Here is a 23,562-nt window from a genome sequence, read left to right as displayed (position 1 = left end):
GTCAGGCAGAGAAGGACAAATACCATATGTTTGCACGTATAGGAGGATTAGGAGGAACTTGACGGAGGACCAAGGGGGAGAAGAAGGGCGGAAATGGTGGGGGAAAGGGAGAGAGGCAAACCATGAGAGACTCTTGAATGCTGACAAAAACTGAGGACTGATGGATGTGGGGGGGAGGGGGGGATGGGCATGAAGGAGGGCACTTTGGGGATGAGCACTGAGTGTTATGTAGAAACTAATTTGACAATAAACTATTTGTAAAAAAAAATAAATAAAAAATAAGGAAAGAAAAAAAATAAAAGATTAAAAAAAATAAATAAATAAAACATTAAGAATTTTTTTAATGGGCAAAAAACACGAATCAATATTTTTCCAAAGAAGACATACAGATGGACAACAGACACATGAAAAGATGTTCAACATCACTCATAATAAAGGAAATACATATCAAAACCACAATGAGATATCACCTCACACCAGTCAGAATGGCTAAAATTAATAAAACAGGAAACAACAGGTATTGGTGAGGATGTGGAGTGAGGGGAATCCTCTTTCACTGTTGGTGAGAATGCAAACTGGTATAGCCGCTCTGGAAAAGAGTATGGAGGTTCTTCAAAGAGTCAAAAATAGAACTACAATAAGATCTACCAACTGCACTACTAGGTATTTACCCAAAGGATACAAAAATACTGATTTGAAGTGATACATTCACCCTCTAATATTTACAGAAGCATTATCAACAATAGCCAAATTATGGAAAGAGCACAAATGTCCATCTACTGAAGAGTGGATAAAGATGTGGCAAACACACACACACACACGCACACGCACAGTGTAATATTACTCAGCCATAAAAAGTAATGAAATCTTGCCATTTGCAAGGACGTGAATGGACCTAGAGAATATTATGCTAATTGAAACAAATCAGTCAGAGAAGGCCAGATACCATACAATTTCACCCATTTGTGGAATTTAAGAAACAAAACAAACAAACATAGAAGGAGGAAAAAGAGAGAAAAACCAAGATTCAAATTCTTAACTAGAAAGACCAAACTTATGGTTACCATAGGGGAGGTGGGCAGAGGAAAGGACTTGTGATGGGCACCAAGTGTTTTATGTAAGTGTTGAATAACGAAAGTCCACACCTGAAACTAATATTACACTGTATGTTAACTAACAGGAATTTAAATAAAAAACTTGAGGGAAAAAAACAAAAGAAAGAAAAACAGACGGACCAACTGAATGTCCACTTAGAGTTTTTAGACCACCAAGTCCCCTATTTACCTCAGCTTGGTGGACAGTTGCCTTCTTTGTTCTCACCCCAACAAAATTCTGATGTATTATTCTTTGGAGAAGTCTCTGAACTGCATGAAGCCAAGCACAAACCCTAACCCTAACAAACTTTAACCCTGACTATATGCCTGACCCTACCTCTTATCAAGAACCCCTAAACTCTACCTCTACCTCTAACTCTAACCCTAAACCTAACCTCTGGAAAGGTCTCTGAATTGCTGGAAAGGAGGCACATAGCCTCACCCTAATCTTAATCGTAGCTCCAAACCTTAACCCTAACCCCTAACTGCCAACCATTAACCCCAACCATAACTCTAACCCTAAACTGATCCCTCTGTAGAGGTCTCTGAATTGCAATATAATACGCATATACCCTCACCTTGGCTGTAACTCTAAACCTAACCCTTACATTAGCCCTAAACCAAACCCTAATCCAAGATCTGAGGAAAAAGATTTGCACACACATACACACACTCTGGAATATTACTCAGATATAAAAAAGAATGAAATCTTGCCACTTGCAATGACATGGACGGAGCTAGAGAATAGTATTCTAAGTGAAATTCATCAGAGAAAGCCAAATACCATATGATTTCACTCATAGGTGTAATTTAAGAAGCAAAACAAGTGAGCAAATGGGGGCAAAAAAAAAAAGAAACAGAGAGGCAAGCCAATAGACAGACTATTAACTATAGAGAGCAAATGATGGTTGCGAGAGGGGAGGTGAGTGGAGTGTATGGGTGAAATAAGTGATAAGGATTAAGGAGTGCAGTTGTAATGAGCACGAGATGTTGTCTGGGAGTGTTGAATCACTATGTTGTACACCAGAATCTAATATTACACTATATTTTAACTAACTGGAATTAAACTCAAAACAAAACAAAACAAAACAAATAAAAAACCAGATTAAATGAATTGCCATAACACACACACACACACACACACACACACACACACACAGATGCCTCAGCGAAATATATGGTATTAACCCTAAGCACCAGACTCAAACTTTTCAGATACCCAGTTTCCTTTTTTCTAATCAATATTATGTGACCAAGATGATTACAACACAGGAGTCAAGACATTTCATCAATAATGACTCTACCATAAGTAGGAGAACTATCTTATCAGTTTCTTAAAGGAAAGCAGTTCTCAATCTTTTTTGGTCTCAGAAATCCATTACAATCTTAAAAATTATTGAACACTTCAAAGTGTTTTCGGTATTTTTGTGGATAATATTTATCGAGATATACAGTATTAGAAATTATAAGAGAAAAAAGCAACTAGGTATTGATTCATTAAAAATAATAAATCTGCTACATGTGAGCATATTTTTATAAAAATAACTGTATTTTCCAAAGCAAAAAAAAAATGAAGAGTGACACTGATAAACTTATTTTGCAAATCTCTAATATCTGACTTAAGTGAGTTGGATTCTTACATCTGGTTCTACATTCAGTCTGTTGTATAAGTTGTTTTGCTTGAGGCAGAAAAAGAAAATCAGGTCTCACGGAGATATGTATGTATAAAAGAGAGGAGTATTTTAATAGCTTTTTTACACAATGGTGCTTATTCTTCTTTGATATGACACAAGAACTTAAAAAGTGGCAGTTTCTTTTTTTTAATTTTTTTAACGTTTTATTTATTTCTAGGAGAGAGAGAGAGAGACAGCATGAGCAGGGGAGGGTCAGAGAGAGAGGGAGTCACAGACTGAAACAGGCTCCAGGCTCTAAGCTGGCAGTCAGCACAGAGCCCAACGCGGGGCTCGAACACAAGAACCGCGAGATCATGACCTAAGCGAAAGTCGGACGCTTAACCGACTAAGCCACCCAGGCGCCCCTGTTTCTTAAAGGTTAGTTATCATAGAGAATCTAAAACCATATCTACTAATTGTCCATATTCTGTTACATAATAATCCATTTGTCTACCTTACACTGAATGGGGTTTGTACTCATGTCTGATTTGATAACATAATGTGTTGGTCATCTCAAAAATACTGCTTCACTGAATTATGCAGATCTACAAATTGAACAGCAATGATCTCATCAGGAAAGTTTTTTGAGTATTAAGATGTCAAGTTCATAGTGGCAAATAAAAATTTTCCAAAACTAATTTTTTGCTTTGAAGCTCAAATTTTATCACTGGCAAAAATATTGTCAATTGTTTTCCATGAAAGAACAGAATTACTTCCATTCATATTAAGGAAACATCTACCAAATACAGAAGTGTAAGTAACCATAGTTTGTCAATCATTCCTTCAAGTAAAAATGATGTTCTATGGAAAAAGTGGCTAGTTTAGCTTACGACTCAAAATATCACACATGTGCTTTGTCTTGATGGTATGAAGCTTCTGGTATACAGCTGAAGTGCTTTATGTGTACTTCTCATTTCATCACACAATATTAAAAAGAAGTATACTCAAGGGTTGGGATTTAATAAATTTAATCATTGTTAACACTTCATCGAGGACATTCTCAGGTAAAACTTGTATTTTTTAAACTGCAAAGTGTGTAGCAGTGAAGAATACAATGACTACTGACAATTTATAATCACTGCTTTGACTGCCAAGATGCCAAAAGTTTTACAAATAGTATCTTAGTATTGTTATAAAATAGTTTCAACCATGAGTGTCCTCTAAAAGCATCTTATTAGACAGACCATACATTGAGAGCCACTGTTCCAAAACATAACCATTAGTAGGGTTGAAAGAATGGAATATTGAGGGCAAAAAGAAACAAGCAAGGAAGAAAATAATTGGTCCAGACTTTCAGGAAGACATCTGCACAAAGAAGCCACTTTTTCTCTAGCTCTTCTAACACTAATATCCTAATATGTCATCTAATAGAAGCCACCATAGCTCTTCTAACACCCATTAATATCCTAATATGCCATCTAATAGAAGCTACTATTTATAGTCTGGAGAAATACTTGTTTATTTGTTCATCACCTATTTGTTCTTTTCAGATCTTATAGATGGACTTAACTAGCATAAGAAAATATCATCTCACCCTTCTCTTCCCATGATCATCTACAGAAGTTGTATAGCTTCAAACTACTGTATCTAAAAACATACCTATCTTCATCAAAAAGGTTTCTTTTCAGTCACACTAATACAATTCTTGGAAACAGTTCAGAAAAGAAATGAGTGAGCGAGCTACTCAAATATACCTCTTTTGGTCATATGGACTTTTATATTTTCCATGAAGAAGTACTCAGTAAGGGGGCATCTGGGCAGCTCATTCGGTTGAATGATTGACTCTAGATTTCGGTTCAGGTCTTGTGAGATCAATCCCGCATCAGTATCTGACTTCAGTGCAGAGCCTGCTTGCGAATCTCTCTCCCTCTCTCTCTGCCCCTCCCCTGTTCATGCTCTTTCTCTCTTTCAAAATAAATACAATTTAAAAAAAATAGTACTCAGTAAGTATTTGTTGAAGTGAGCTAAATTTCACACAGCTTTGACACTGATTGAATAGAAAAAAACAAACTGCAAGAAATTCTAAGATGTAAAGGTATATTTTTAAAACTATCTCTTTATAGTTACCCAGGAAGGCAAGGGTTTAATATTTTCAAAAATTCATTTTAAAGACCTATACTTTATAATAACATAAGTAAATACAAACATAATTGATGAATGTTAAAATGTATGCTTTGTATAAATATTACCTGGCATGTGAAATACAAGGAAGGATAGTCTGACAATTTTGATCATGTTTTCATGTGTTTTAGTTGATTACATTTTAAAATAATCCATGTAACATGTTTGGTATACTACATTTCAATCTTTCATTAATGATCTATTTAATAGCATTATAGTTGGTGTATTTAGTACAGAATTTTTATGTGCATATTTCATGATGATAAGGCAAGCTTCTTTAAAATACAATTTTACAAATGTCTTTGTGTTTTTCCCAATTAAATATATTACAAAGATATCCAATGTTGCAAGGCTTTGTATAGGCTAAAATTCCATTTATTGCATTTATTGCATTGCATTTTAACTTTTGCAGACAGCTAAATCAGACTGCAGCCCAAAGTTTCTTGGAATTGCTCCTATACTTCTCTGATTCACAGCCTTGGCCAAATTCCTGTATAAGTTCAGCACATAATAAGTCACACCCACACAATGCCCATGGAAATGATGTAATACTGACAAGCAAGTATGTTCGCATACTAGGAAGAAAAAAAATAAGCCACCTCCTTAATATTTCTTTGGTTGATGACCTGCATGAAGATCACTATTCTGTAATTCAGTATTACAAATTTTAAGAAGGCTTCTATGATATCCTTGTTAAACTAAAGTTCCTATACAAAACCGAGTATTCCCTGAATTTTAGGACTGCCCTGAAAACTTGTATACATGTTGCTGTATATAATGTGAAGATATTACTGAAGATATTTCATTATGTTAAACTGTATTCTTCTATGGAGCTCCATGAGAAAAAATTTTCTGATCTGTTAAATCTGTTTACAACCTTAAAGATACTGTCAATAATCATGCAAATAAATTTATAAACTTCTTTATAATGGCTACCAGAAATTTTAAGTCTTCATTTTGTCACACTTCTAGAAGACTTATAGGGTAAACAACAAGAATGTATCTCTGGCTTCATCTAATCTTTCCTGCTCTAATTTTTCTGCTTCCATCTTCTCCTCTACTTGTTTTTAATCTTATTTTACTTGGTATTCTTCTATGAAAACCTTAAATCCTTTCTGGAGCAATGATGTATATATATATATATATATATATATATATATATATATATATATACCTGAACTGGAAAAAAAAAAAAAGACTTTCAATGGCTTGAAATGTTTGCCTATTGAGATTTTATTCAAGTCAATATTTAAGCATTTATACATTTAGGATATAAAAGAACTCCATCTCTGTTCTTCTAGAGTTAACATCATAAAAATACAATGTAAATTATTTAAGAGAATATTGTATTTTTAGAAAGTTTAAAAAATAAAGGTGTGCAGGGTTGCCTGGGTGGCTCAGTTGGTTGAGAGTCTGACTTTGGCTCAGGTCATGATCTCACAGTTCATGAGTTCGAGCCCCATGTTGGGCTCTGTGCTACAGCCTGGAAACTGCTTCAGATTCTGTGTCTCCTCTCTCTCTGACCCTCTGCCAGTAACACACACTCTCTCTCTCTCAAAAATAAATAAACATTAAAAAATAAAAATAAATAGAAGTGTACGGAATGTACATACCTACTCTACAGGTCAGTTCCATAAGCACACCCCACACATAATATATATTAAAAGCTCCTTCTAATTTTACTCTTCCCAGCACTATTCAAGTCCTATCTCCTTATCTTCATATGACTCTTGTGCCAATTTGCTGCCAAACCTTAATCTGTCTTAATTTGACTTTATTATGTCCTGAAAATGTTTTTCTGTATTTTATATATTACATTCTATACCATGTAAATAACAGGTAATTTTAAGACAATTAATGTCAAGTTTACATTCACCAATACAGATTTTACGCATGTTCTACACACACTGGGTGTCCAAAAACATTTTTCTTTTGAAGAAGGGAGTTAAGATGTTAGAGAAGCTGGAGGGCCTGGATTTTCCTCATCCCTCAAACATAGCTGTATTGAGGTCAGGTCACTGGGAACACATAGGAAGTAGATGCACAGAGCAGTGGAAGGATCTCCACAGCTGGAGGAAGATAAATTGACAGGATTGAGGTGCATGTATGTGAGTTGGGGGAGATAAAATGATAGAGCTACAGAGGAGAGGTAAGCCTTTCTGTGGAGACACAAAAAGGAGAGAAAGAAAGGGGTTGTAAAAGTGTGACATTGAGTTAGCAAACTTCTCTGGACCATAGACTTTTGGAAACACCTTGGGAGCCAAGACTCTGAGGCTTCTGAAGTGCACAACTTTCTCTGGAGCAGAAAGTTGTGGAGTACCTCCTGGCGTGGGGAGGGAACTGGCCCAGGAGTGCATAGAGTGGCCTAGTGAACTCTGGGGGCACTGGGAGAGAATAGTTCCCTGCTTGGATTACTTTGGGAAGAGGACTTATTGCCTCCCCAAGACAAAAGAACCTATAGGTACCAGCCACAAGCTTTTCATAAGCAGGGGAGAGAGAATCTACTTCAGAGCAGAGGAACAGGTCCAAGCAGTGCCAGGCCCTTGAAGACATGGGGTTTTGAGCCAGGGGCCAAGAAGAGGGCACAGGACAACTGGATCAGGACAAGCTAAGCACCCTTGCTCTTCTAGGAAGGCTACCAGAAGACTGGCTCTTCCCAGTCTGGGGAGGCAAGATTGAGGTGATGCCATTTTTCACTCCAACAACAACATGGTGGTACATCAGAGAGCAGCAGAGAGGCCCCCAGTAGAGGAGGGACAAACTGACACTATACCCCCCTCCTCCATGTATGGCAACTGCTTACTTACTGGAGCAAGATTGACTGGTGCAAATTCCCTCAAAGAAGCAGAGGAGGGAATATGAGAAAGAGAAGAAAAAAGTATGGAAACTAACGAAGCTGAAAGAAAGAGGGAAAGGAAATTACTAGAACAGGAGGGAAGAATTAGAGCATTAATTGATTCCATGAAACAAAATTATATCAATATCATAGGAGTCCTTGGAAAAGAGAGTGAGAAAAAATGGGTAGAATGTTTATTTGAACAAATTATAGCTGAGAACTTCCTTAATCTCGGGAAGGAAACAGGCATCCAAGTCCAAGAGGCATAGAGAACTCCCCTCAAAATCAACAAAAAGAGTTCAACATCAGAACATACCATAGCGAAACTTGCAAAATACAGAGATTAAGAGAATTCTTTTTTTTTAATTTTTTAATGTGTTTTATTTATTTCTGAGAGAGACAGAGGGAGGGAGAGAGAGAGAGAGACAGCGTGAGCAAGGGAGGGTCAGAAAGAGAGGAAGATACAGAATCCAAAGCAGGCTCCAGGCTCTGAGCTAGATGTCAGCACAGAGCCCGACGTGGGGCTCGAACCCACGAACCATGAGATCATGACCTGAGCCAAAGTCGGACATTCAACCGACTGAGCCACCCAAGCGCCCCGAGATTAAGAGAATTCTGAAAGCAGCTAGGGAAAGGATAGGCCTTAACCTACAAGGGTAGACACATAAGGGCAGTGGCAGACCTGTCCACTGAAACTTGGCAGGCCAGAAGGAAGTGCTAAAAATGTTCAATGTGCTGAGTAGGAAAAATATGCAGCCAAGAATCCTGCAAATCCAGCAAAGCTGCCATTCAGAAAGAAGGAGAGAGAAAGGCTTTCCCAGACAAACAAAAACTAAACGAGTTTGTGACCACTAAACCAGCCCTGCAAGAGATACTAAGGGGGACTCTTTGAGCAGAAAGCAGAAAAGACTACAAGTAACTGGAGAACATCACCACAAACATGGAATCTACAGATAACATAATGGCACTAAATTAATATATTTCAATAATCACTCTGAATGTAAATGGAGTAAATGTACAATCAAAAGACATAGGATATCCGAATGGATTAAAAAAAAAAAAAAGATTCATCTATATTCTTCCTGCAAGATACTCATTTTAGACCTGAGGACACCTGCAGGATGAAAGTGAGACGATGGAAGACCATCTTTCATGCTAATGGACATCAAAACAGGCCAGAGCAGCCATACTTATATCAGACGAAGTAGATTTTTTAAAAATATAATTTATTGCCAAATTGGTTTCCGTATAACACCCAGTGCTCATCCCAACAAGTGCTCTCCTCCATTCCTATCACCCACTTTCCCCTCTCTCCCACCCCTGTCAACCCTCAGTTTGTCCTCAGTATTTAAGTCTCTTACGGTTTGCCTCCCTCCATCTCTGTAACTTTCTCCCCCACCCCTTCCCCATTGTCTTCTGTTAAGTTTCTCAAGGTCCACATATGAGTGAAAACATATGGTATCTGTCTTTCTCTAACTGACGTATTTCACTTAGTATAATGACCTCCAGTTCCATCCACATTGCTATAAATGGCCAGATTTCATTTTTTCTCAGTGCCAAGTAGTATTCTATTGTATATATAAACCACATTATTTTTGATGGACATTTAGGCTCTTTACATGATTTGGTTATTATTGAAAGTGCTGCTATAAACATGGGGTACATGTGCCCCTATGCATCAGCACTCCTGTATCCCTTGGGTAAATTCCTAGCAGCGCTATTACTGGGTCATTGGGTAGTTCTATTTTTAATTTTTTGAGGAACCTCCACACTGTTTTCCAGCGTGGTTGCGTTAGTTTTGCATTCCCACCCACAGTGTAAGAGGGTGCTCATTTCTCCATATCCTCACCAGCATCTAGAGTCTCCTGATTTGTTCATTTAGCCACTCTGACTGGTGTGAGATAGTTCTTAGTGCGGTTTTGATTTGTACTTCCCTGATGATGAGTGATGTTGAACATCGTTTCATGTGCCTATTGGCCATCTGGATGTCTTCTTTAGAAAAGTGTCCATTCATGTCTTCTGCTCATTTCTTCACTGGATTATTTGTTTTTTGGGTGTGGAGTTTGGTGAGTTCCTTATAGATTTTGGATACTAGCCCTTTATCTGATATGATGAAGTAGATTTTAAACCAAAGATTGTAATAAGACATGAAAAGGGCATTATATCATACTTAAGGTGTCTATCCATCAAGAAGAGCTAACAATTATAAATATTTATGCCCACAACAAGAGACTACCCAAATATATAAATCAATTAATCACAAACAAAAGCAAACTTATTGATAATAATGTCGTAATTGTAGGAGGTTTTAATACTCCACATAGAGCAATGTATAGATCATCTAAACAGAATATCAACATGGAAACAACAGCTCTGGGCCAGATGGGCTTAACAGCTATACTGAAAACATTTCATCCTAAAGCAGTAAAGTACACATTATTTCCAGTGCACGTGGAACGTTCAACAGAATAGATCCCATATTGGGTCACAAATCAGCCCTCCACAGGTACAAAGAGAATGAGATCATATCATGCATATTTTCAGATCACAAGACTATGAAACTTGAAGTCAACCATAAGAAAAAATTTGGAAAACCCTCAAATACATAGAGGCTAAAGAACATCCTACAAAAGAATGAATGGGTTAACCAGTAAATTAAATAATAATTTAAAAAATACATAGAAGCAAATGAAAATAAAAACACAACAGTTCAAGCCCTTTGGGATGCAGTCCTAAGAAGAAAATATATTGCAATTCATGCCTATCTCAAGAAGCAAGAAAGGTCCCAAATACACAACCTAACCTGACACCGAAAGGACCTAGAAAAGGAACAGTGAATAAAGCCCAAATCCAGCAGCAAAAAGGAAATAATAAAGATGAGAGCAGAAATAAAAGATACAGAATAATAAAAAAAAAAAAACCACTGTACTTTAATCTGTATTACAAAGCTGTAATCAAGACAGGATGGTATTGGAGCGCCTGGGTGGCTCAGTTGGTTAAGCGTCCGACTTTTGTTTAGGTCATGATCTCGCGGTTAGTGGGTTCAAGCCCTGCGTCGGGCTCTGTGCTGACAGCTAGCTCAGAGCCTGGAGCCTGTCTTCAGATTCTGTGTCTCCCTCTCTCTCTGACCCTACCCTGTTCATGCTGTCTCTACCTTTCTCTCAAAAATAAATTTTAAAAAATTAAAAAAAAAAGACAGGATGGTATTGGCACAAAAACAAACACATAGACGAATGGAATAGCATAGAGAATACAGAAATGGATGCAAAAATATATGGCCAACTAATCTTTGAGAAAACAGGTAAGAGTATCCAATGGAAAAAAAAAGACAGTCTCTTTAGAAAATGTTGCTGGGAGATTGGACAGAAACATGCAGAAGGATGTAACTTGAACACTTTCTTACATCAATATACACAAAGAAATTCAAAATGGATGAAATACCTAAATGCGAGACTGGAAACCATTAAAATCCTAGAGGAGAAAACAGGCAACAACTCTTTGACCTAGGCCATCGTAACTTCTTATTTGACATATTTCCGGAGGCAAGGAAAATAAAAGCAGAAATGAACTACTGGGATGTCATCAAGATAAAAACCTTATGCAGAGCAAAACAAACAACCAACAAATCTAAAAGGCAACTGATGGAATGGGAGAAGATATCTGCAAATGACATATTGGATAAAAGGCTGGTATCCAAAATCGATAAAGAATTTACCAAAGTCAACACACAAAAAACAGTCTAGGGAAGTAATAGGCAAAAAGGTATGAAGAGACACTTTGCTAAAGAAGACATCGAGTTGGCTAACAAACACATGAAAAAAGCTCAACATGACTCATAATAAGAGAAATAGAAATCAAAACCCCAATGAGATACCACCTCACACCTGTCAAAATGGCTAAAATTAACAAATCAGGAGACACCAGATTTTGGAGAGGATGTGGAGAAAAGGAACACTTTTGCATTGTTGGTGGGAATGTAAACTGGTGCAACCACTCTGAAAACAGTATGGAAGTTCCATTTTTAATTTAAAAAAATTAAAAGCAGAACTACCCTATAACCCAGGAATTGCACTACTAGGAATTTATCCAAAGGATACAAAAATGCTATTCAAAGGGGCACATACACTCCAAAGTTTATAGCAGTGCTACCAACAATAGCCAAATTATGGAAAGAGCCCAAATGTCTATCATATCTATCTATCTATCTATCTATCTATCTATCTATCTATCTATCTATCTATCATCTATCTATCTATATACACAATTGAATACTACTTGGCAATGAAAAGGATGAAATCTTGCCATTTGCAACTACATGGATGGAAATAGAGAGTATTAAGCTAAATGAAATAAGTCTGTCAAAAAAAGACAGATATCATATGATTTCACTCATATGTTGAATTTGAGAAACTCAACAGATGAACATAGGGGAAAGGAAGGAAACATAAGATAAAAGCAGAGAGGGAGGCAAACCATAAGAGACTCTTAAATACAGAGAATAAACAGAGTTGCTGGAGGGGATGTGAGTGGCGGTTGGGTAAAATGGGTGATGGGCATTAACAAGGGCACTTTTTGAGATGAGCATTCAGTGTCATATGTTAGTGATGAATCATTGGATTCTACTCCTGAAGCCAAGACTACTCGGAATGATAACTAAACCTGAATTTAAATTATGTGCATGTGTATATGTATGTATCTTTCTTTTAAAATTATTCGATAATAATCACTGCTCAGTTGCCCTGCTTTTTCCCTTTATAACTAAATCTCAGCCACACTGAAATGAGTAGTTTCTCCTTATCTTTCTCCCCTTAAATTGTTTCTGTTACTATTTTCCTAAAGGCATGTGTCTGTGTGTGTGGAATAACTTTCATGTCTTAGATGTTAGGTATACAAAGTCAAGAACCATGGGGCACCGGGGTGGCTCAGTCACTCGAGCGTCCGACTTCAGCTCTGGTCATGATATCGCAGTTTGTGGGTTCGAGCCCCGCATCGGGCTCTTTGCTGACAGCTAGCTCAGAGCCTGGAGCCTGCTTCGGATTCTGTATGTCTCTCTCTCTCTCTGACCCTCCCCTGCTCTCTCTGTCTCTCTCTCTCTCTGTCTCTCTCTGAAAATAAATAAATATACATCAAAAAAAGAAATCATTGAGCCAAAGGTAATGGAAAACATTGATTATTATAGAGTAGTATAAAGAAATGGTATTAAAAGTATAATAGAAATAAAACCAGTAAAATTACAGAATTACCTTTGTCTGTATCCTTTGACACATTTAGAAATGGCACATTTTTCATATATTTATCTATGTGTACATTTTATTTGCTTAATGTTTAGAAGAAGAAAAAATGTAGAATAAAGCATTTATTACCTTTCCAAAGGATCCTTGACCAAGAACTTTGAGCAACTCAAATTGTGCAGGATCTGCTTTCTCATACCCTTCCTTAACATGTTGAGTAATAGGGATTTCTTTAACAATTTCTTCATCCTGTAAAAAGAAATCCAAAGAATACTCAAATCCAGCTGCAACATCTTAAGATTAGCTCCCTTTAGAACCAGAAATAACACCAGAAATTAACTGAATATCCAACTCCTTAAACCTAACAGAGTTTTAAGGGCTCCTGGTGTATTCATTTCCCTGTTTTCTAACACATAGAGATACACCATCATCTTCACCACCACTATTAAATAATTGCAGGTACATATAAGCACATAAAATCTATGTTCCAGCTTTCCCTTGCAACTAGATAGTGACAGAAGAAAAACATCAATAATTAACAGTTTTAAAACCCTCATTGGAGGGGTGCCTGGATGGCTCAGTCAGTTGAGCATGCAAATCTTAATGTTGGTAAAACATGCAACTCTTACCCTCAGGGTTGTTAGTTCAAGCCCCACGTTGGGCATGGAGTCTACATTAAAAAAAAAAAAAAAAAAAAAAGACCCTCTCTAGAGTATGATTTATGAAGTAGATGCAGAAAAAGAGATAGATAAAACCTCGGAAATTATAGGGCATGACAAAATAGGTGAGCTTCAAAAGTTCTTTAAAATAGAATTTCATTGGGGCGCCTGGGTGGCTTAGTCAGTTGAGCGTCCGACTTTCGCTTAGGTCATGATCTCGCGGTTCGCGGGTTCGAGCCCCGCGTCGGGCTCTGTGCTGACTGCCAGCTCAGAGCCTGGAGCCTATTTCAAAGTCTGTATCTCCCTCTCTCTCTGACCCTCCCCTGCTCACGCTGTCTCTCTTTCTGTCTCCTAGAAATAAATAAAAATATTAAAAATAAAATAAAATAAAATAGAATTTCACTGTAGCATTTTAAGTAGTCAGCGATATATAAATATTTAAATGTCCAACTAGCCACATTACTGAAATGAAAAACTGGCTATAGACAAACAAAATCTGCAAATCCTAAGCAAATGTTTCTTCCAGGCCATAATTTTATTGAAATTTTGTATATAAATTATATGCCAGATTTCCTACCATCTGGGCCAGGCAGAAAAGAATGCACCCAGGGAGTGTTTCTGCTTTTTGATCTAGGACTCTATTCAGCTGTGAAGATTTCACTCAAATGAGGTGTAACTCTAGTGCCTAGAGAAGCACAGTAGCTAGGACGGAAAAAAAAAAAAAAACAACCTCAAATTTATTACATGTCACAAAATAACAAGAGCTGGGATATAGTATCTAACATTCTGACGATATAGAGGGAAAAAAAGAGACCCACAGAGTTTAAGTTCACATGACCAGTTAATCACAATGTCTAGAAATCTTGGTAGCTTTCTATAATACCATATTAATTCTGGTCTACATGGCAAGAATACTCTCAATTCATACTTTAATTAATTAATAGTGACTGTGGCCTAAGTGGGCAGGAACATACTCCCAAGTAAGCTAGACTTCATGATAGCTAACATAACACAGGTAGTCAAACATTCACTCACCAGAGTGGTATGTAGGAGTGTTCAGTGAGAAATGAAGAATCAGCTCTGAAAGTATGTCCATGGATGTTCATTATACATTAAAATATTATTTCAGTAGACTCTTAAGTAGCTATGAGAATGAGTTTCCCTTTTTAAGGGCTTTCTTTTTTAAAAAACTGAAACCGCGGGGCGCCTGGGTGGCTTAGTCAGTTAAGTGTCCGACTTCGGCTCAGGTCATAATCACACAGTTCGTGGGTTCAAGCCCCGCATCCGGCTCTGTGCTGACGGCTAGCTCAGAGCCTGGAGGCAGCTTCCGATTCTGTATCTCCTTCTCTCTCTGACCCTCCCCTGCTCACGCTGTCTCTCTCTCTTTCTCTCAGATATAAACACTAATTTAAAAAAATAAATAAATAAAAATAAAAATGTAATATGTCTTTCAATTTTTGGCAGCATTACCATAAAAAGTTTCAACATGAAAATGCTACTAGATTACAAAAGACCACCTTTCCCAGTGGATAGTCACCATAGAATATTGTTATGACACAATATGACACATTAGTTTCAGGCATACAAGGTAGTGATTCAACTATTCTATATGATATTCTATGCTCGCCCAAAGTGGAGCTACCATCTGTCACCACACAATGCTCTTATAATACCACTGACTATATTCCCTATGCTGTTTTTCTTATTCCCATGACCTATTCATTCTGTAACTGGAAGCCTGTATCTCTGACTCCACTTCAACCATTTTGCCCATCTTCCAGCTCCCCTCCCTTCTGGCAACCATCAGCTTATTCTCATTTGTAAAAAGAAATACTTTAAAGATAAATTAACTAGTAAGAAACCTCAAAATTGTTTTAAATACCCCTTAAAACATAAAAAATATGTATCCAGAATTCTTTTTTTTTAATACTTAAAGGAAATTCATTCTGGATAATGGATAACATCAATTTCAAACACAACGGACTTTATTTCTAAATTTAATTAAATACACATTTTTCCTTAGAGTGTAAGGAATATAAATAAACACATTTTCCAGATTATCCATGGTCAGTAGTTTTATTATACTGTGTTGTACTCAATACAAATGAAGGCCATAATGACTCTAGAATCTGTACTTTTTTTTAAGATTTTTTTTAACAAATAGTTTATTTTTAAGTTGGTTTCCATATAACACCCAGTGTACTTTTTTAAAAAAAGTCATGATATTAATTTACTAATTGGGCATCTTTCTTCTCTAATAAAAACATAACTTCCCAGGCAAACAACTATCATGCATTATATTACTAAACTATGGCTAGTTTGCCTTTAAGTAGACAGTAGCTTACAGTGCCCTAGCTGCAAATAAAAATTTATTTAATATACATGTTTGAGTCCCACCCTTAGAGATTATGGTTCAGTAGAACTAGGGTGAGATCTAGCTTTTTAAAAATTTCCCTAGATGATTCTGATACATGATTAGGACTGAAAAATACTGTCTAAGTGTTTCTAAGATATAGTTATATGGGCATATGAATATAGATATACAAATACACATATACACAGCTACGTATTACAGAAATGTTTTATATTTTGTATGTACTGGCTCACTTTTATTGTCAAATCATCTGACACCTTCTGTGTCATCTTTGTATTATTGGTCTTTCTTATTTCATCTATTCCCCACCCACTTCTTGTCTATTGCTTAACATTTCTCAGCCTCCCCAAGGCTATACTTATTGATGTTTACTATTAAAACATTTTTGTGTAAGCTGCAGCCCTCTTCCCTTCCACTACTTCACTTTCTTCTGGTTTTTGCACCATTCCAAAAGCTTGAGAGTGGAAGCATTCTAGCCTGAAATAAGATAGTGATGTACCTATCAGAAATCCATTTGTTTTCTCTTAAGAGTGAATCATCTTCAAAAAGTGTTCTCTATTCTGGTACAATGAAGTCATGATATATTACATAATCTTTCCATATATACAGTCTTTTCTCTTTAATCACTCACTCATTCAAATAAATCAACATTTATGGATTATATGCTATGTATTAGGCACTGTGCTACGCATTGGGGATACAGGACAAAATGTAGAGTTGAGGATAACAAATTTTGTCTGATATATCACATCCCGTAATGCAACAAAAAGGTATACAATACATTATGGACTAAAACTTTTCCCCTCAAAATTCATACGCTAAAGTCTTAACCCCTAGTAAATCAGAAAATGACTGTTTAGAGATAGGATCTTTAAAAAGATAATTAAGAGGGCACCTGGGTGGCTCAGCTGGCTAAGTGTCCAACTTTCACTCAGGTCATGATCTCACGGTTTGTGCTGACAGTTCAGAACCTGGAGCCTTCTTCAGATACTGTGTCTCCCTCTCTCTCTGCCCCTTCCCCACTTGTGTTTTCTCTCTCTCTCTATCTCAAAAATAAATAAACTTTAAAAAAATTTAAAGGTATTTAAGGTAAAATAAGATCTTTAGGATGGACCCTTTTCAGTATAACTGGTATTCTTATAAGAAAATGAGATTAGGACACAGATACACAAAGGGTGAGACACAGCAAGAGGACAGCATCTATAAACCAAGGAGAGTGGCCTCAGAGGAAACTAACTCTGCTAACACCTTATTCTTTAACTTCTAGCCTCCAGAATTGTCATAAAATAAATTTGTTGTTTAACTTAGTCTGTGGTACTTAGTTATGGCAGCCCTGGCAAACTTATACACAGTATTTAGTCATAGTTGATCTGTGAAAGTTGTTACTGTGAAATTAAGATTTAATAACTTTGAAAGAGGAACCACTATTCTTTCAATACCATATCATAGTAATTGTTGATAAATACAAAAATTATGAAGGCTCAATCACAACCAAAATAGTATTATCTGATGTCTATAACTGATGATCATCCTTTTAATTCAGGGGGCCAACAATGCTGTAACACTGGAAAAATATACTTAGTTAAAAATGAACTGTCAAGTACACTACTGCTCCATTCATTTGACAACTAATTTGAAATCACATGCTAATGAGAAAGAGAAGCTGATCACAATCTATTAGGAAATCATACTATATAATTATATTACAATGTTTTCCTAAGACTATGGAACTAAGCATAGATACCTCCAGAAAACAGGTCAAAAGAAGAGGGATGGACCTAGAAAGTATAATGCTAAGTGAAGTAATTCATTTAGAAAAAGACAAATACCATATTATTTCACTCATTCGTGCAATTTAAGAAACAAAACAAAGGAGCAAGGGGGAGAGGGGGGGAGAGAGAGAGAGAGAGAGAGAGAGAGAGAGAGAGAGAGAAGCCAGGAAACAGATGCTTAACTACTGAGAACAAAAACTAATGGTTACCAGAGGGGAGGTGGGGGGGATGCCTGAAACAGGTGATAAAGATTTAAGGAATATACTTATCATGATGAGCACTGAATGATGTATAGAATTGGTGAATCACTATACTGTATACTTGAAACTAATATAACACTGTATGTTAACTATACTGGAATTAAACATTTTAAAACTTAAAAAAAGAAGAGGGATTTTGAAAGCATATATCTTGGGGTTTTATGTAATAATGCCATATCCACCTGTCCAAACATTCACCTTATTTGGAGGTAGATAGGCCAGTTTGATCATCTGGAAATTCCAAGAGCATGTAGTTGTGGATTTGTTAAAATGCACATGCAGAGATTTGGGAAAGTAGCTTGATGTATTCTTCTCATTCAGTGAATAATCCAGGGTCACTGAAAACCAAGCAAAGTATCAGCATAGTTTGAAAGAAAGCTGTAACTGTAATAATAATGTAAATGTCAAAATGACACTAGTGTGAACAAAACACTTCAAATGATGTACATATTGGAAAGTAACTGCCAAATATTTAGGTTAGGAAAATAGTATCAATTTGTATGATGACTGAAAAACCAAAGGGTGGCAAACTAGTTCCCACTTAGCTTGGTTTATTCTATTCAGTAGGATCAGCTCTTTAGTTCCCTTATCTATAAAATCAAAATAAAACCTGCTCTATCCATTTCAGATCTGGGTTAGAGAATTTTGAAAACCACAAAATGTTTATAAAATTTGAAGTTATTGAATTATTTATACTATTCATCTTTGCATCCCTTGTGGTTTAGCATGCATTATATTGGCTATGCATCACTGTTTCATTGAACAATAATTGTTTATCTAAGAATTTTGCCCATCTGTACTACAAGGGTTTGAAATTTTTAAAAAATACTAAATTAATAAAAAGCACCAAGTTTGCAAGGGAAGAAAAGCACTGAAGCATAGCAAGGATAAATTGTTAGAATGGAAAGACAAATAAAGCAAGGAAAAATCCACCATAAAAAAGCAGGCGCCTGAATTTAAAGGACTTCCGACTTATAGCTACACATGAGTTTAAGTAAAACACACTTGTAAAAGATTATTTCTTAAAGGATTCTTTAGACACATATATGTCTAGAATGTTTTTTGAAATTAGAAATGTATGACTTCAAAATAACAGGAAATCATTTTTTGGTGTACATTTTCAGTTAAATGTAACCTTTTTAAATCTGGGTAATAAAAATATATAACTTGGAGCTAAAACATACTGCTGAATGAAATAAAAAAATATAATTGTTAAGTGAATATTTTTTGAAATTTCTAAAACATTGGTAACATTAAAATATGTATTTTATTTCATGAAATAATAATCATTCCATACAAACCTTAAAAGTAAATATAAATGTATCATAAATACCAAATATAAGACATCTCTACTCATTTTGACAACATAAAGCAATTAACTCATGTCAATAATCTACTAAAGAAGAACCACAACACCTTTTTTTCTAACCTGGACACAATTGGAAGAAGTAAGGGACTAGGTGGTGAATATGATATCAAAATATCTCTTATCAGTGAGCTGTTATTTAATATTTACCAAATGTGAATACTGTCTTGAGAAATGGAAAAATTAATTCTAACTAATCTAGACATATTAAAATTATACTAACTATAATTTAGTCTTGTCAGTCATATGCTAGATATATGCATTAAGTGTCAAAAGCAATTTACTTAATTTTGCTTATTTTAATTGAAGAAAAGAAATCAGATGACCATGAAAGTCTAAAATTACGATAAGTGAGATGAAGTAGAACGGTTGTTTAAATCGGTCAATCACAAAACAGCATCAGGCAACATAGGCAATACCTAAGTTCAAATTTAAAGAACACTGTTTAAAGAATCTTTACAACCTTCCATTATTTAAAAAAAGAAAAATAAAATAAACAAAAAAAGAAAAAAAGAGCCAACCACAAACACACACACACACACACACACACACACACACACACAGCTGCCAGCATCATGCTGGAATACTCAACTACATCCCCTATATTTGAAAACAATAAACAAAGAGATAAATTTATATGGTTAGCATTTCTTTTTAAAGGTTTTTAATGTTTATTTATTTTGAGAGACAGAGACAGAGCATGAGAAGGGAAGGGGCAGAGAGAGAGGGAGACACAGGATCTGAAGCAGGTTCCGAGGCTCTGAGTTGTCAGCACAGAGCCCGATGCGGGGCTCAAACCCACAGACTGCGAGATCATGGCCTGAGCCGAAGTCAGACGCTTAACTGACTGAGCCACCAAGGCGCCCCTGTGGTTACCATTGCTTATTACCCACATCATTTAACTGACACAAAATGAGTACCTGAACCATTGCACAGCAAATGTACATTGTTTCAAGTTCCAATAGCTCAGGCTATAAACTAAATCAAATCCTTGGAAGTGATTCTAGGTCTCTTGTTTTCCAAAACTTCAGATTTCCCTTTCTAGGCACTAAAGTTGACTGTCTAATTTAGATCATATTAACATCTATCACTGTATATTTTACTGTCTTTCCATCAAAAGTGTATTTCTTGACTCATATTTCATTAAAATTGGGAGGGAAAATATCTGACAATAACCCTATATATACATCTATGTTTTTATGTTGACTAAACATGTACATATATACACATGCACACACAGTTTTTTTTCTTCCTCCTGTGGTATGGGGCATGGGATTTCCTTGTTAATTTATTAATACTCAAATATACCCTTCCCTACTGCCTTTTGTATTTTCTTACACCTTATGTTTTATAAAGTAGTAACATAATTACAATTATGCCTCTTAGTACACATGATCTGTAATAAAGCTTTAGATGAGTTTGATAGCAGCTTACATTTAATTATATTCAAAATTAACATGCTATTAATGTTAATTAAATTGCAAAAGCCATAATGAAAACACTTTATCTCTTATTAAACAGAAGTAAGGTTATTGTTACATTATCACAACCTGCAGAGACATTGAATTTTTACATAGATGTTTAAAAGAAGAGTCCTGGACAAACCCAATTTAAATATATCTGCTAGTCCTATCTGAAAAAATCCTCTTACAAACTAGTATCAGGAAGAAAAAAGAACATCAAGGTTGATTTTCTCCATAACTAAATAAAAAAGGATGGAGCTTTCCTTATCTTCCACTTCTTTGAGTCTACACAATACACAGGTGACTTAGCATGAGGCACACTGGGTTGTAAGTCTTATTTCTGCTACTTTTTAGTTTGATGACCTATTATAACTAACAACCTCTCCAAGGCTCACAAGACTTACCTATATATGCAATGAGTTTATTATAAAATATTATCTCTGAGGCTCCTTCCGGTTTAAACAATCTATAATTCCATGAAAATATCAATTAAAATGATAATCATAAAATAACAAAATAAATGTGGATTTCCATCTTAGACAATTCTTGAAATCTTAGGAACACTCTTCCATAAAACTAGACCTTGTACAATGAGAGACTAGTATATAGGCCTGGCATTGAATGGCCTAATAGCTAAATTTGTCATTAAAACTAGTTAGCTGTTTAGTCTTTACAACTAATTAAAAACTTCTAGGGCAACTGGGTGGCACAGTCAGTTAAGTATCCAACTCTTGATTTCAGCTCAGGTCATGATCTCACAGTTCATGAGTTCTGTCCTCACATCAGGCTCTGCAGTGCAGAGCCTGCTTAGGATTCTCTCTCTCTCTCTCTCTCTCTCTCTCTCTCACTTTCTCACCCACTTGTGCTCTCTCTCTCTCTCAAAAGAAATAAATAAACTTTAAGAAACCTAGTTAGAAACTACTGAAATAATTTGGTTGTAATACTTTTTCAAAGCCAAGAAATGGATTTTAAATGACCTCAGATTAAATATTTCTATATTAAATAACCTTTCTACCCTATAGTTGAACACAATCTGATTTAGTTTAATTTAGAGGACACTGTATTTAAGTGCTACACTTACTTATATGCTAGCAAGTAAAAATTTCATTCATTACACTAAAAATGAGTGAATTTCATGGTATGTAAATTACACCTCATTAAAGTTGTTAAAAAACACTTCACTGGGTTGCCTGGGTGGCTTAGTCAGTTAAGCACCTGACTAGATTTCAGCTCAAGTCATGATCTCACAGTTCATGAGACTGAGCCCACATTGGGCTCCAGACTGTCAGCGCAGAATCTGCTTGGGATTCTCTCTCTTCTCTCTCTGCTCCTACCCTGTCACACACTCTGGGTCTAATGTTCTCTCTTGTCTAGCAAGAGAGTGGGACACAGGACTAAACAATAGGAGAGAGATGCCTAATGTCCAGGAAAAGACAAGAGCCCTCAGTAAGGGCCCTTGCCCCATATTTATTAAGATCAGAAGACTTACAAACATGATGGGCATGCACAAAGAAACAACGAAACCGTGAGCATTAACCAGGGAACATGAGAGGAAAAGGAGGTGTTGAGGATATACAGTGTTTAGGGCTTGGTTAATATAAAAGAAAATACTGATGCTGGGCAGATGGGCAGATGGTTGTTAACATCAGATAGGAGGCTCCGTGTGGTGCATGTCTGTTTATCTTAGCTAGCCTAGGGGAGAAGACAGATACGGGAAATAACCTCAAGGTTGACAGTCACCTTTTCTATTATTAGCCATCTTTGCTCTGGGCTGCTTCGCCTGCAGCGCAGTGGTCTATAGCCCAATTTACTTCTTTTGCCTAACTTGGCCCTTTTCTCCTCTGAAAGCAGCTTCTCTGCTATAGTGCTAAATTGGGGGGGCATTTCTGCCTTGCATGCCTCATCTTGCTTACCTCATAAACCTTTGTATTGGGTGCCTTTGCACGCATTCCTATTTTGGGGCCTTTGTCCCTCTCTCTCTATTTTGGGGGCTCTTAACCACCCTGTTCTCAGGGTGCTTTTGCACCACCCTATTCTCGCGGTGCCAATCATGTTAGCCCAAACTTGGATGTGAGCATCCTATGACTTTTTATTTCTCTATGCTTTGTTAACCCATTGGTATAAGCCCGGGGGATTCCTAAGCCTATCTATCCCCCACACTACTCCAGCTCATGCTCTCTCTCTCTCTAAATAAATAAATAAACATTTAAAAAAAATTCAAAATTTCTAACAAGAAAACTGTCTTGTATTTTAAACTATTATTTTATTAATAACTGAATTGGCTTATTATTAACTTACCTGAATAAATTTCTTTTTTTTTAATTTACGTTTCATTTTAATTGAACTTTTCTTTTTTTAAATTTTTTTAAAAGAGTTTATTGTCAACTTGGTTTCCATATAACACCCAGTGCTCATCCCAACAAGTGCCCTCCTCCATGCACATCTCCTCCCTCCCCCCCCAACACCCATCAGTCCTAAGTTTGTTCCCAGTATTCAAGAGTCTTTCATGTTTTGCCTCTCTCCCTCTCCCCCACTATTTCCCCCATTCTTCTCCCCCTTGGTCCTCTGTTAAGGTCCTCCTAATCCTCCTATACTTGCAATCATATGGTATTTGTCTTTCTCTGCCTGACTTATTTGGCTCAGCATAACACCCTCAAGGTCCATCCATGTCGCTACACATGGCCAGATTTCATTTTTCCTCATTGCCATGTAG

At 36.3% G+C, this 23,562-nt stretch overlaps 1 protein-coding gene across 1 annotated transcript in view; it reads right to left on the bottom strand.

The window, feature by feature from the left end:
• Positions 1-23,562, bottom strand: part of RPS6KA6 (ribosomal protein S6 kinase A6) — a 207,446-nt gene that overhangs the window by 129,432 nt on the left and 54,452 nt on the right. Inside the window, exon 3 of the mRNA XM_039223354.1 lies at positions 13,088-13,204. Within this exon, the coding sequence (XP_039079285.1) occupies positions 13,088-13,204 (117 nt within the window). The remainder of the gene's footprint in view (positions 1-13,087; positions 13,205-23,562) is intronic.

This window comes from Hyaena hyaena, unplaced genomic scaffold (assembly GCF_003009895.1).
Source record: "Hyaena hyaena isolate Hyena2069 unplaced genomic scaffold, ASM300989v1 scaffold_1340, whole genome shotgun sequence".
Taxonomy (NCBI): domain Eukaryota; kingdom Metazoa; phylum Chordata; class Mammalia; order Carnivora; family Hyaenidae; genus Hyaena; species Hyaena hyaena.
The sequence above is the reverse complement of the archived record's forward strand: the minus strand, read 5'-3'. Positions and strand labels throughout refer to the sequence as shown.